This window comes from Homarus americanus, unplaced genomic scaffold (genome assembly GCF_018991925.1).
Source record: "Homarus americanus isolate GMGI-L3 unplaced genomic scaffold, GMGI_Hamer_2.0 scaffold39675, whole genome shotgun sequence".
NCBI lineage: Eukaryota > Metazoa > Arthropoda > Malacostraca > Decapoda > Nephropidae > Homarus > Homarus americanus.
Window position 1 is genome coordinate 5,722,271 of NW_024736071.1, and position 13,384 is coordinate 5,735,654.

A 13,384-nucleotide genomic window follows, 5' to 3' on the forward strand; every position below is an offset into this window, starting at 1 on the left:
TTAAATATATAAACTTGTTATTTTAGTACTAAGGTTTTGCTGTGCTTCTCGTTGTAATAATACTTCTTATCTGTGATCATCAGATAATGAAGGTAATGCTTTGGTGATGGAGTTTTGCTGGTGTGCAAAGTAATGTAGATTTTTTATGGATTTTTTCTAAAACTATATCTTGTAAGATCTAGTTAATGGTTGTGTAAAGTTTGCTTGAAAAGTTAATGAGACAAAAGCATTTTTTCGTTCTGAAAATTCAATATTTACTTTAAGTACATCTTTCATTATCGGTGTGGCTTAAAGAGGTCAGTAATGGGGAGTGAAACTTACCAATCTGACTGTGGTATTGCAGTGTGGTCCTGCCCCTCCCCGGGTATGACCACTTAGGACGTAAAGTGGTCCTAGGCCGTTAGGGATCCTATGATCATCAAGAAGCTTCTGTGGATGACATAACGAAGGCAAGCCTCTTGGTAAGCGATGTAATGATGGAGGAAGATGAACAAGCGTGCATAACTGGATGTGTTCTTGTGATTGACTGCCAAGGCATGACCATGGGTCATGTGGTGGGCTACACACCACCTCTGGTTAAGAAATCCATGATACTATGGCAGGTAAGACCCAAACTCATATACGCTGTCCATTTCCCTCCAATCTCTTTAATATGTTCTTAGCGCGATGTGTGTTGCTGAAAGTGTTTCTAAGATGAATTCTCCCTAAGTGGGACCTAATTTCCCAAAGGATCCCATTTCTAAAGACCTAAGAACTCTGCTATAAACAAAGATACACTCCAGCCCAAAGAATTTTAATCTCCAAAACCTAAACATAATATCAAACCTGAATACTGATGTGACACTGGCAACTGTATACACTTCTTCCCATCTTATGCATTTAAGTTATTTTTACAGTGAAACTTTTTTGCTCGTGTATTCTTTAATTTTGAAGCTAAACACGTTGCAGTATTTAGTATAAACATTGGAATTTATGGGTTACAGGCATCTATGTGTGTGTGTGTGTGTGTGTGTGTATAGAGGAGCACACAAGTCAAACAGGACATTCGGAATCTTATACAACATAGATTAATAATAACCAATCCCCAGCCACCTTAGGTTGTTATTATTCCTTCTCAGACATCATGAGTAGGAAATCTAATTAAGATATGAGCTTACTGAATAGTTCTGTGTATTGATTGAGCCAATAAATTATAAAAGGTTCAATTGTAACAAAATTCATTAAACTTAATAGAAGTTTTTTTAATTAAACAAAGGCCATTATACCGAATTTTCATTAATTGGTTACTCATTAAACTGGATCATATGTGCGTGTATGCTTCTGTCCGTCAGCAGAGAGCAATGCTCAAGTTCAAACTTCGGGAAATGAAGAACAACAATGGTGGACTAAAATAGCATGTGAAATGCAAAAGTTTCCGTATCAACAACAGATACGTGATTTTTTTTTTAATTCCACTTGATGTCTCGGTAAGGTTGTCAAAATTCTTCGTCCGTTGTGTCATATTGTCTCACACAAAATCATAAAGATACTTTTTGGAGCGAGTGTACTTGCACCGAAGTGCTTGTCATCAAGCACAGTTATGCTGTATGGGCCATGTGGCCCGCATGTACGAAAATAGGATGCCCAAACAACTATTCTGTGGGAACTGTGTGAAGGCAAACTGTACGATAGTTGCCACAGTCAAATGAGAGATACGTAGTCCTATAACTTCTTGAAGATGGTAGTTACGCAGATTCTGACCAGGATAAAGCTGAGGCATTGAACAGCTTCTTTTCCTCAGTGTTCACAAGAGAGGATGCAACTAACCTTCCTGCGTTTGAGGACAGACGGTTCGACACAGCACTGACCCACATTGTGTTCACAGAAGAGGGTATTAGAAATAAACTGTCCAGGCTAAAGGTCCATAAGAGTCCTGGACCTGACATGGTGCATCCTAGAGTGCTAAGAGAGTTGTGCAACGAGCTTGCTGAGCCCCTGAAGATCCTGTTTTGTAAATGCCTGGATGAACAAATGGTCCCCAGTGAATGGAAAGTGGCTTATGTGAGTCATATCTTCAAGAAGGGCGATAGTCACTCCACGAACAACTATAGACCGGTGAGCCTGACCAGCATAATATGTAAAGTACTTGAGAGTATTATCAGAGATGCCGCGATGGAACATCTACTACGAAACAACCTTGTACAAGATTGCCAACACGGTTTTATGCCGGGGCGCTCTTGCTTGACACAATTGCTCAAGGTATTGGATATTTGGACCCATATTCTAGAACGGGGTGGTAATATCGACAATATTTACCTAGATTTTGCCAAGGCTTTCGACAGTGTACCCCACGAAAGGCTGAAAATCAAACTGGAAGGGTACGGAATTCGGGGAAATGTCCTAGCGTGGATAGAAGACTTTCTACATGACCGCAAGCAATGTGTGGTGATTAATGGCACGAAATCGTCATCTGTACCTGTAACAAGTGGGGTACCGCAGGGTAGTGTATTGGGCCCGCTGTTGTTTGTTTGATTCATAAATGATATGCCTGACGTTGTACACTCCTCCATACAAATGTTTGCCGATGATGGCAAGTTATTTCGGGAAATTAAGAACCAAGCGGACTGTGAAGAGCTGCAGAAGGACCTCTGTGGGCTCCAGGAATGGTCGAAGGAATGGCTGCTGAGATTCAATGTCACGAAGTGTAAGAGGATGCACCTGGGGCGTACCAACGGTAAGGAGGCGTACCATATGTCCCAACGGGATGAAGAAAATGTACTAGTTGAGACTGTGTGTGAGAAGGACCTAGGTGTGTATGTTGACAATGAGCTGAAGTTCTCGGGCCATTGTGAGAAGAAGGTAAATCAGGCAAATAAATTATTGGGTCTTATAAGAAGGTCGTTCAGATATCTAGACGGTCCGTCCCTCGTGACGATCTTCAGGAGTGAAGTGCTTCCCCATCTGGAGTACTGTCACCCCATCTGGTCCCCGAGATATGCTAGGGACTGTCAGTTGGTTGAAAATGTTCAAAGGAGGGCCACCAAACTGGTGCCTGCACTTCGGCACCTCAGCTACCCTGAGAGATTGGAGCGCCTGAACTTGCCTAGCTTATACTACAGACGGGCAAGGGGGGACCTAGTTGAGGTTTATAAGCATCTCAGGGGGCACTACTCAGTTGAGTGTCCTTACTTGGAGCTGGCGGACGCTCGCCCCACAAGGGGTCACAGCTCAAGATTGAAGAAGCCGCAAGTCCAGAAAACCGTGAGGGCAAACTTTTTCGGAGTGAGGGTTGTAAACTCTTGGAACAATCTACCAGAGAGTGTTGTGACGGCACCGAGTGTGAGCTCTTTCAAGAGAAGACTTGACCAACACTGGAGCGGGTTCAGGTACATTCAGGAGCCGGTGCATGCCCAGTATTTGCCAACAGTGTGTGACAGAGACGTGACCGATCGCCCAAGCGGCTAACAAGCCGATCAGTGGCGAAGAGGATAAAAGTAAAAGTAACTTATTGATGGCTGCTGTGTTTGCACCAGCCTCAACACCTCCAACTTAACAGCAATTGCCGGAGAACTTGAAAAAAAAAAGTAGCTATAGCGCAGGAGGTGGGCGCCTCGAACTGGCTAACAACGTTACCGATAAGGAGAAAAAGGCTTCATCCTCAATAAACAAGAATTCACAGATGCCATTGCTCTAAGGTTGTAAAGGCCTGGAACTTAGGGATATAAATCCCTTACCAGCCTAATCAGGATCATATAAAAGGAAAGTCAAGGACCATGGTTTTCTGAGGAATAACAAACAACCGTTTGAGATTGATATCACTTTACTAAAAAAATATAACACAAAACTCTAACACCACTCAACAACATGAAATAACAATTACGGGAGTCAATCAATTAATGCAGTCAACAGTTAATGGAGTCAAACAATTAATGGAATCAAACAATTAATGGAAGCAAACAATTAATGGAATCAAACAATTAATGGAAGTCAACAACTGATGGAATCAAACAATTAATTGTTTGTCAGCAATGAATGGAATCAAACAATTAATGGGAGTCAACAACTGATAGAATCAAACAATTAAAGGGAGTCAGCAATTAATGGAATCAAACAACAATAGAATCAAACAATAAACAGATATTTCCTACGGCAGCAGCCCTGGGGAAGGTTCTGGAACGCTGTGATCCACTCTCAGGGGGAAGTATCCATTCAGCTTGTAGGGGTATCGAGATATTAATGTTGTCTAGCACTCAGGATGGAAGGAAACTCTAATGTGGTTTTCTTGTATAATATAAGTTATATGATAGACAGTCTGGTGCTGGAGGTGCCGTGTGGTGAGGAGCTGCTCAGTAGAGACGTTCGGTGAGTAGCGTGTTGAAGGAGGTAGATGTGCAGGAGCTTCGTTAGAGAAGATGTTGCCTGTTGCTGGCCTCCTGGTTGAATGAATGCTGACAGCGTGGAGCTTGCTGGAGGAGGTGTTGCTTGTTCAGGAAGATGGGCAGAATGAGAGTTGGTTGATGAGGAAGCTCAGAGAAGGACAGCTGGTGGGTCGCCATGCTCGCTGGCGGGAGAGAGGACCGCCAGGCAGGCGAGGAGAAGCGAAGGCAGCCAGGCAGCGGCGGAGGAGGAGGTGTTGCTTGTTCAAGAAGAATGGTCAGAATGAATCTCAATGGAGAGACAGAGCTTATATACCCAGCAGCCGCTGTGAGTCATGTTGGGAAAACCCAGAAAGTCGCCGGTCACTAGTTTCGTTGCTAAGTTACGGTAACATCTGGTTGGTTGCTAGGGAAGGCGGTAGCAGGTGGTGGCTGTGGCTATGCAGTTGTAGGCAGTTGTAGGGGAGACGTCCACTACAAGCTCCTCACTCGAGCGACAGCGGCCGATGTCTTGATACAGCAGGAGAAACACCGGGGCACAGACTGTGGAGATGAGCTGGCGGTCGTGGCGGCTGCTGTAGTGGTTTGGGATAGGTGTCCGGAGATTGACAGTCGAATTGTGAAAGGTCTAGGCAAACAGCCCACGAGTCCAGAGCCTTTGATGAGATCACAGCCAGTATTTGACGAACAGCGGGGAGGTAGTGACTGCATTGACGGATGGGCAGATCCGGTGTCGCTGGTAGCAGTGACGTTCTCACCTCTATCTAACCCCCCCCCCCCAAGTGGGGGTCGCGCCAGCAAACGAGCGAGTGAGCAGCGGTAACGAGCAGGAAGATCCTTTCCGCCCTTACAAAGGTACAGTAGGCCAGTAGAAGGTTTGCTCTCCCAATGCGTGTGTGGCTCATCTTATGGCATTGACCACGCCATGGTGTACAAGAAAGGGGGCTTCTCATGCATGAGGCATGACGAAGTAAGGGATCTAACAGAAAATTTACTGAAGGAAATCTGCCACGACGTCATGGGGGAACCGCCCCTCCTTCCATTGGACGGTGAGAACCTCCGTCACAGGACTTCAAACACATCCAACGAAGCCCGTGTGGACGTCAGTGCTCGAGGATTTTGGACGTGGGGACAGTGAGACTTCTTTGACATTAGGATTTTCGATCCTATGGCTGCATGTCACCGTAACCTAGCTCTGGATGCTGCACACCCGAGGAACGAGAATGACAAGATCAGGGCATATGGGGAGAGAATTTAAAACGTTGATCAGGGCAGCTTCACTCTTCTGGTGTTCACAACCTCTGGCGGGATGCGACCAAGTGCAAGATTCTTCTGTGCAAGACTGGCTGAGGTGTTATCTGAACAGAAGCAGTAGCCCAGAAGTTATGTTACAGCCTGGTTAAGATGTCGACTGTCCTTCTCTTTGCTTAAGTCCGCACTGCTTTGCCTCAGGGGAACGAGAGAATCGGATCCAAAGCCGACAACAGTCTAAGGTAGTTCGCCTGGCTGGAACATTACTCCGGCCTCTCCATCTTCCTATACCCAGATTACTTAGACTTTCCTGAACATTCCCGTGTTGTGGGTCGCTGCGAACTCATTCATTTTGTCTTTGAGCTCTTTGCCGTTTTTTGGGGGGGAGGGGGGGCGAATTGTCAGGTCGGGGATTATGTAGACATTGATGTACTCTATTAATCGCTAGAGGTTCCTGTGCTTGTGTTTAGGAATGGTGATCCTACTAACTGCATTCTGCGTTTATGAAGTCTTTCCACATTTGTGATGTGCAACTCGTCTACAAAGTCAACCACATTTTTCAGCATCTGTATAATTATTTGTTCATGTGTCTCCCTCCCTCTTTCCGCCCCAAATTCCTTATAATGAGGTTGTCTGCGTTTATTCTAATTATTCTATCAACTCGTCTTGTAGGTTTTGTGTTACGTTAACCCCAGCTGCCACATTTATTAACCGCTCTGGGTGTTGATTTAGCCATGATGGAAATTGAGTATGAGTAGTGTGAGGGGTTAGAGGTACAACAAAGATCAAAAATGTTAGCAAGTTGATCGTGTCAATCTGGAAGTCGTATAGGATGTTTCGTTATTTGTTCCAGATCATTAAGTAAGGTGCCTCAACTCCACCTGGGTCATCCCTTATAGAGCCAAGCCACTCTCTGTGATGTATATTGAAATCCCCTAGGTAGAGGATCTCGGTGTTGGGGTGTGTGGATAGCAACGACTCGTGGCAAGAAGTGAGATAGTCGAAGAGTTCCATCCAGTTGGTAGAGTTGGGAGAACAGTATAGGAAACAAAGAAAAATAGTCACAGTTGGTAGAAATATTTTGAGCCAGATGACATCATAAAGGGGAGATTCAAGATCCGTGAGTCGAGCTATAGGTGTACGTGTGTTGCAGTAGGCCCATACACCTCCCTTAGAACGGAAGGAGGTATAAAGGTTGTAGGTGGAGACTTGAAAAGGTTTGGGTGAAGCTGCTTTGGTCAGTTGAAGTTCAGATAGTAGTAAGAGAACAGGGGAGGAGGTTAATAGATGGTGCTCCACAGAAGGAAAATTGGATCTCAGGCCGCGAATGTTGGAAAAATGAAGTGGGAAAAAAGCTGATCCTCAAACAACCGCGGTGACTTCAATTGAGGCCCCAGTATTATAATACTTGATAGGTTGGTTAGTATTGGGTTGTGGTTGTCATAGTGTTGGGTTGTCACAGTGTTGGGTTGTGGTTGTCATGGTGCTGGGTTAACTATGGTCAATTGTCTCATCTTCCATGTACTGTATACAGTTCACGCTGCCATAATTTGTGTTTATATTTAGCACTGCCTCATGTTGTACAGTAGAAACGTGAAAAATATCTGTTTTTTCGGTGTACTAATCTAATTTCGCCACCTAGACAACAGTGTGAGGTAATGATCCTATGTACTCCATCTCACCCTCAGCACCTGTCTTCCATTGCCGGGTTATGATAGCAGGGGCCGTAAGGTTGTGCTGACCCGATGGGGGGAGTTTGACCCCTCACACATAGGACTGTCCGACCTGATGAAAGTTTCCTTGGCTGTGCTAGATGTATGGATGGAGGAGGATGAGCAGGCAAGCGTGACAGCCATGGTAATGGTGGAGGACTGTGGCGGTCTCACCTTCTCCCATTTGGCAACATTTACCCCTACCTTCGCCAAAAAGGCCTCCACGATTATCCAGGTATATCAACACTGTGTAACGTTCAGAGTAAAACCACAGATGATTAACGTCTTTAAAGGCACACCAGAGGCGTAACTGGTTTTTACCCAACCGTCAAGCGATTGTATAATACTTTTCCTTACTTTTGAAACTGAAAATTGCATCTCTACTAAAACAACCAAATTAAAGCTGTGAGTAAAAATTATTTGTTCATTTAAATGAGCTGTTTTTTTCGTATTAGATTAGATTCTGGTAGTTTGATTACTCGAAAAAAATAGTACCTGTTTAAAAACTTAACAAGTATTGTTTTAGAGTACCAAGTAACTCGTGTGTCTTGGGTTTAATCCCTGGCCCGGGACAAATGGGGCAACACCATACAGCACATAATATGTTACCAAGGTATTTATTTGCAAATTTTGAAGTGAAACAGTGACCATCCCTTGAAGAAATCATTGCTACTCCCCTCCGTATATCCAGTACCGCCATGTCCACAAAATCTTTGCAAAACCTCTTTTTCATAGTAATTCCTTGCCAAAAGACCCTTTGCTGTCCCCGGGGTCCTGCACTCGGGATCAATGATCTTCTGCACGCCTCGCCTACTTATATGTATATGCAATGTGCGTGACGTTACTTGTCCAGTACAAGAGGATGCCGATGTACCCGGGGGAAACCTGCGCCGTTTGGTCGGGTCACCCTTCCTTTCCCAAGTGTGTCTCGGGCAGGGAGGCGAGAGAAATGCGCGGTACGCTGAACCACTAACACCTCCCTGTGTACCACCTACACCTCCCGCTGTACCACCTACACCCCCCGCTGTACCACCTACACCTCCCGCTGTACCACCTACACCCCCCGCTGTACCACCTACACCTCCCGCTGTACCACCTACACCTCCCTCTGTACCACCTACAACTCCCTCTGTACCACCTACACCCCCGCTGTACCACTTACACCTCCCTCTGTCACCCACACCTACACCTCCCCTACACACCCCGCTGTACCACCCACACCTCCCTCTGTACCACCTACACCTCCTGCTGTACCACCCACACCCCTGTACCACCTACACCCCTCTGTACCACCCACACTCCCGCTGTACACCTCCCTCTGCTACCCACACCCCTGCACCACCCACACCTCCCCTGTACCACCCACACCCCTGCTGTACCACCTACACCCCCCGCTGTACCACCTACACCTCCCTCTGTACCACCTACACCTCCCGCTGTACCACCTACACCCCCCGCTGTACCACCTACACCTCCCTCTGTACCACCTACACCTCCCGCTGTACCACCTACACCTCCCGCTGTATCACAGTGATCCCTGCGTTGTCCCTTAGTCAAAATTCTTCTATTTATGGAAATATCTTTGTCCCGAGCAAACACTCGAGGTAATATAGTTTTACCTTATATGTTGAGACAGCGTGGAGGACCTTTAGACTATACCAACTGGCCTCACCACCAGGACAACCCTAGACCTCAGTGCCTGACTGGGGTGATAATGCTAACTTCTCTGATCTTTATCTTTATTTTAAGAAAGAATCTTTTCTCTACTGTGATAACTTCTAATCACAATTTCTTTATAGTCAGTATCTATAATACTAAGATCGAGGGAGCCTTTGTGTCTTAGTGGCAATATAATATTATTTAAGAGTCAACTTTGCTGCTCTGTTGTTTGAGCCTCACTGAATATTGGCAAGTTCACTTTTCCCGATTTTTTCCGGTTCTCCTCAGCAGTTGTTGGCATCACTATGTGCTGCATTTAAAGTATTACTCACCCCACTCCTGATCTTCCTATAGGAGGTGAATCACAGAATTAGACACAGTTAATTTCAATCATCAGTATTGTGATATGTGGCACCAAATTGTTTCAGTTGTATTCAAACAACTTGTTTTCCATTCCCCAAAAAATGTAAGTTATATTCAATCACAAACATCAACAAATGTGCTACACCACCTGACACAATAATTCACCAGAACGATCTCGGTGACAATATGAGATCATTGCTTGTCGCTCGATAAACAAAAATCCAAATGCCAACATGCTTTTGTCGGCTAATTAGCCGCTGGGGCTGACGGTCACGTCTCTATTACGTATTGTTGGCAAGCAATGGGCGTGTACAGGCTCCAGAATGTACCTGTACATGCGGCAGTTGGTCACGTCTGGTCTTGAATGAGATCACATTCGGTGTCGCCACAATTCTCACTCAGAAAAAGTTTTCCCTGACAATTTTCCAAACTTGCGGCTTCTTCAACCTTGAGCTATGGCCCCTTGTGGGGCGGGCATCCGCCAGCTCCGGGTATGGACACTCGGCTGAGTGATGCCCTCTGAGGTGTTTATAAACTTCAATTATGTCACCCCTCGGCCACCTATGGTATAAGCTAGGCAATTCCGGGGGTTTTAATCTCTCTGGGTAACCGAGGTGCCGTAACGCAGACACCAGTCTGGTGGCCCTCCTTTGGACATTTTCAATGAACAGGTTTTCTCTAGCATATTTCGGGGACCAGAAGGGGTGACAATACCTCAGGGTGGGAAGCACCCTCTTATGTAAGACCAAGTAGCTTAGTTGATTGATTCACCTTCTTCTCACAATGGCCCGAGAACTTCAGTTCGTTGTCAACATACACACCCAGGTCTTTTTCACATTCGATGTCTGTTAATGCTGTTTCTTTCCCGCTGGGACATGTAGTATGCCTCCTCACTGTTGGTACGACCTAGGTGCATCCTCTTACACTACGTGACATTGAATCTTAACATCCATTTCTTATACCACTCTTGAAGCTGCCAGAGATCTTTCTGCAGCTCTTCACAGTCTGTTTGGTCTTAATTAACATTTGTATGGAGGAGTGTATAGCATCTGGCATGTCATTTATGAAGCAAACAAACAAACAACATCGGACCCAGTACACTATCCTGTGGTACCCAACTTGTCACAGGTACGCTTGACGATTTTGTGCCATTAATCACCACATACTGCTTGCGGTCATGAAGAAAGTCCAGGCATCGACAGAACTGGATCTTATCAGCAAACTCGTTTATTATAACCTCTTCTGAGAAACAATGTGGGTCAGCGCTGTACCAAACTGTCTGTCCTCAAACGCAGGAAGATTTTTCGCATCCTCTCTTGTGAACACCGAGGAAAAGAATTTGTTTAATGCCTTCGCCCTGTCCTGATCAGAGTCTGCGTAACTACCATCTTCAAGCTCCAGATCCAATACGCCTGAATTGTTTTTAATTTTGATTTTGCGATACGTTAGAAATCCTTTAGGTCTGACTTGTCCTCGCTTGCAATCAGCCTCTACATCTCTTTTTACAGCCCTTCTGCACTTTAACTTCGCTCATCATTTCATCATTTATCGTGACCCACCTCTTGAATTTGTCGATTTTTTTCTTAACTTTGTCAACCATAGTGTGGTTCATGTATTACGGTATCCTTGTATTCCTGGAGCCAATGGGTTTGGTCTTGGGTATATTTTTATCAGTCAAATAGTTTAATTTTTCAGGCTATGATATTCAGTGTAGTGTCTGCGTTCTGTTTCTCATTGAGTCAGGCCAGTGGATACCCCTCATCTCCTCCCTCATTCCGTTGTAATCGCCCCTGTAATATTTGAGCCTTGGCCGGCTCTCATCATGAACCGGGTAAAGGTTAAATCTGAAGAATAATGTCATACTGTTTGCTAGCTGGTGCCAACGGGGTCTAGATGTTCTAGCTTGGCCACCATACCCTCCTCGCTATAGACACGACCTGACATATCCATCGCCCGAGACAGTACCCCCTCCCCAGCTATAAATAATAATGTTCTGTTACGTACTTGTCTTCATGTTCAATGCCCTGGAATATTACCATGACGTTGATCTCATAGCATAACAAAATAATAATATTTATAACATTCGATCAAAAATATACGCTGAATATTTCTCATGGGCCTTGTCGATTAGGTAGCCCGTCCACAGTAAAGTATAAATTAGCTAATCTTAACTTGCCGATTTAAACCGGCAATGTAAAAACTGATGGAGCGAAAACACCAGCATCAGAGTCTAATGTTACTGTACTCGCCAGTATCAGGGGCTAATGTTACCGTACTCGTCAGTATCAGGGGCTAATGTTACTGTACTCGCCAGTATCAGGGGCTAATGTTACTGTACTCGCCAGTATCAGGGGCTAATGTTACTGTACTCGCCAGTATCAGGGGCTAATGTTACTGTACTCGCCAGCATCAGGGGCTAATGTTACTGTACTCGCCAGCATCAGGGGCTAATGTTACTGTACTCGCCAGCATCAGGGGCTAATGTATTTCATATCTAAAACAAAATGGTTCAGGTATTGTTGACTGAAACTAGAAGAAAACGAGACCTCCAAACACAGGGAGCGCTGGTGTGCTCAAAGAAATCACTACTATACCAAGGGGGAGCCACTGTTCCAAGGGGGAGCCACTGTACCAATGAGGAGCCACTGTACCAATGGGCATCCACTGTACCAAGGGGGAGCCATTGTACCAAGGGGAGCCACTGTACCAAGGGGGAACCACTGTACCAAGGGGGAACCATTGTACCAAGGAGGAACCATTGTACCAAGGAGGAACCACTGTACCAAGGGGGAACCACTGTACCATAGAGGAACCACTGTACCATAGAGGAACCACTGTACCAGAGGAACCACTGTACCATAGAGGAACCACTGTACCAAGGTGGAACCACTGTACCAGAGGAACCACTGTAACATAGAGGAACCACTGTACCAAGGGGGGAGCCATTGTACCAAGGGATAGGCTTTGTACCACTGCTATCTTCCCTATTTAGTGTAACAGTGCAGGAACACTGTGTTGTGTTGTACAGTTGCTCGGTGGTTGGTAAGTGTTCACTGTGTGGGACGTCTATTGACTGCTGATTGTTTGTGCCTTATACTGGGAGTGTAAAGTGTAACTGTGGTAGTACAACACTTTTATTTCCTTTCTTTATTGTAAAGATATGTAAGCACATGTGCGTATACAGAAGTACACATTCGCACAATTGTATTTACTTCAAGGTATACCATTATTTGTTTACATTAGATTTTTATCTTCGATTACCAATAAAAGTAAGTATTTTATGATTACACAGAATAGGTAATTGCATCATGATAAGTGACAGAAATATCTGTATGTCACTCTTAGCGCCACGTATTTCCACATATGGAAAGAAAAAGGAAGCCAGATGAGAAAGATTTGTACAATATTTTTCCCCCGTTTGTTATATTCGACACCAAAAGGGGAAAAGCTTATTCATGGCCTGACTGTACTGCACCACTACAATATACAGTAACCTGACCCTATACTTAAGGGATATTTCTATTATCTGGTATGGCCCTGGTCACAAAGTTGTTAGATACGAGAGGGTTAACCCGTATTAATATTTAGCACTAGGTTAAAGTGATTTTACAGTTTATGGCTATATCCAAGGGTTTTTACGTGTTGTCAGAACTTTTTGGCGACTATGTGTAAGTTCCCAAAACCAGATGTCTGGGAATTCTGCTTGTACTTGCTTTACATCACTTAACTTTTTTTTTTCTCTCTCTCTGATGTTTTCTGTGATTTATAGTTATCTTTTTTATTACACGAATTGATATCCGGATTTAATAGTTTTGATATCTATCCAGTCATCCAAGGTTCAGCCCTGGTGTTTATGTGCATTTCCTTAAAAGCCCCCAGGCACCAGGCTAGTACTCTCACGCGGATATGTTCATGAAATAAACAAAAAATCTATTCAAATCTTGCAAACTGGTCATGCATGATATAAACATTAAAGAAACACACGCACTGTGCTGCACTTACCACAGGTTTGTATCACAGAGGCCAGGAAGAGTTGAGAATTCA

At 44.6% G+C, this 13,384-nt stretch overlaps 1 protein-coding gene across 6 annotated transcripts in view; it reads left to right on the top strand.

Moving 5' to 3' along the window:
- LOC121871766 (retinol-binding protein pinta-like) overlaps positions 1-13,384 on the top strand; it is a 48,609-nt gene that overhangs the window by 17,882 nt on the left and 17,343 nt on the right. Inside the window, exon 4 of one of the 6 annotated variants that reach the window (XM_042374208.1) lies at positions 7,295-7,553. The exons of the other annotated variants lie outside the window; for them this stretch is intronic. Coding sequence (XP_042230142.1) covers positions 7,295-7,553 — 259 coding nt within the window. The remainder of the gene's footprint in view (positions 1-7,294; positions 7,554-13,384) is intronic. 6 annotated transcript variants of the gene reach the window in all.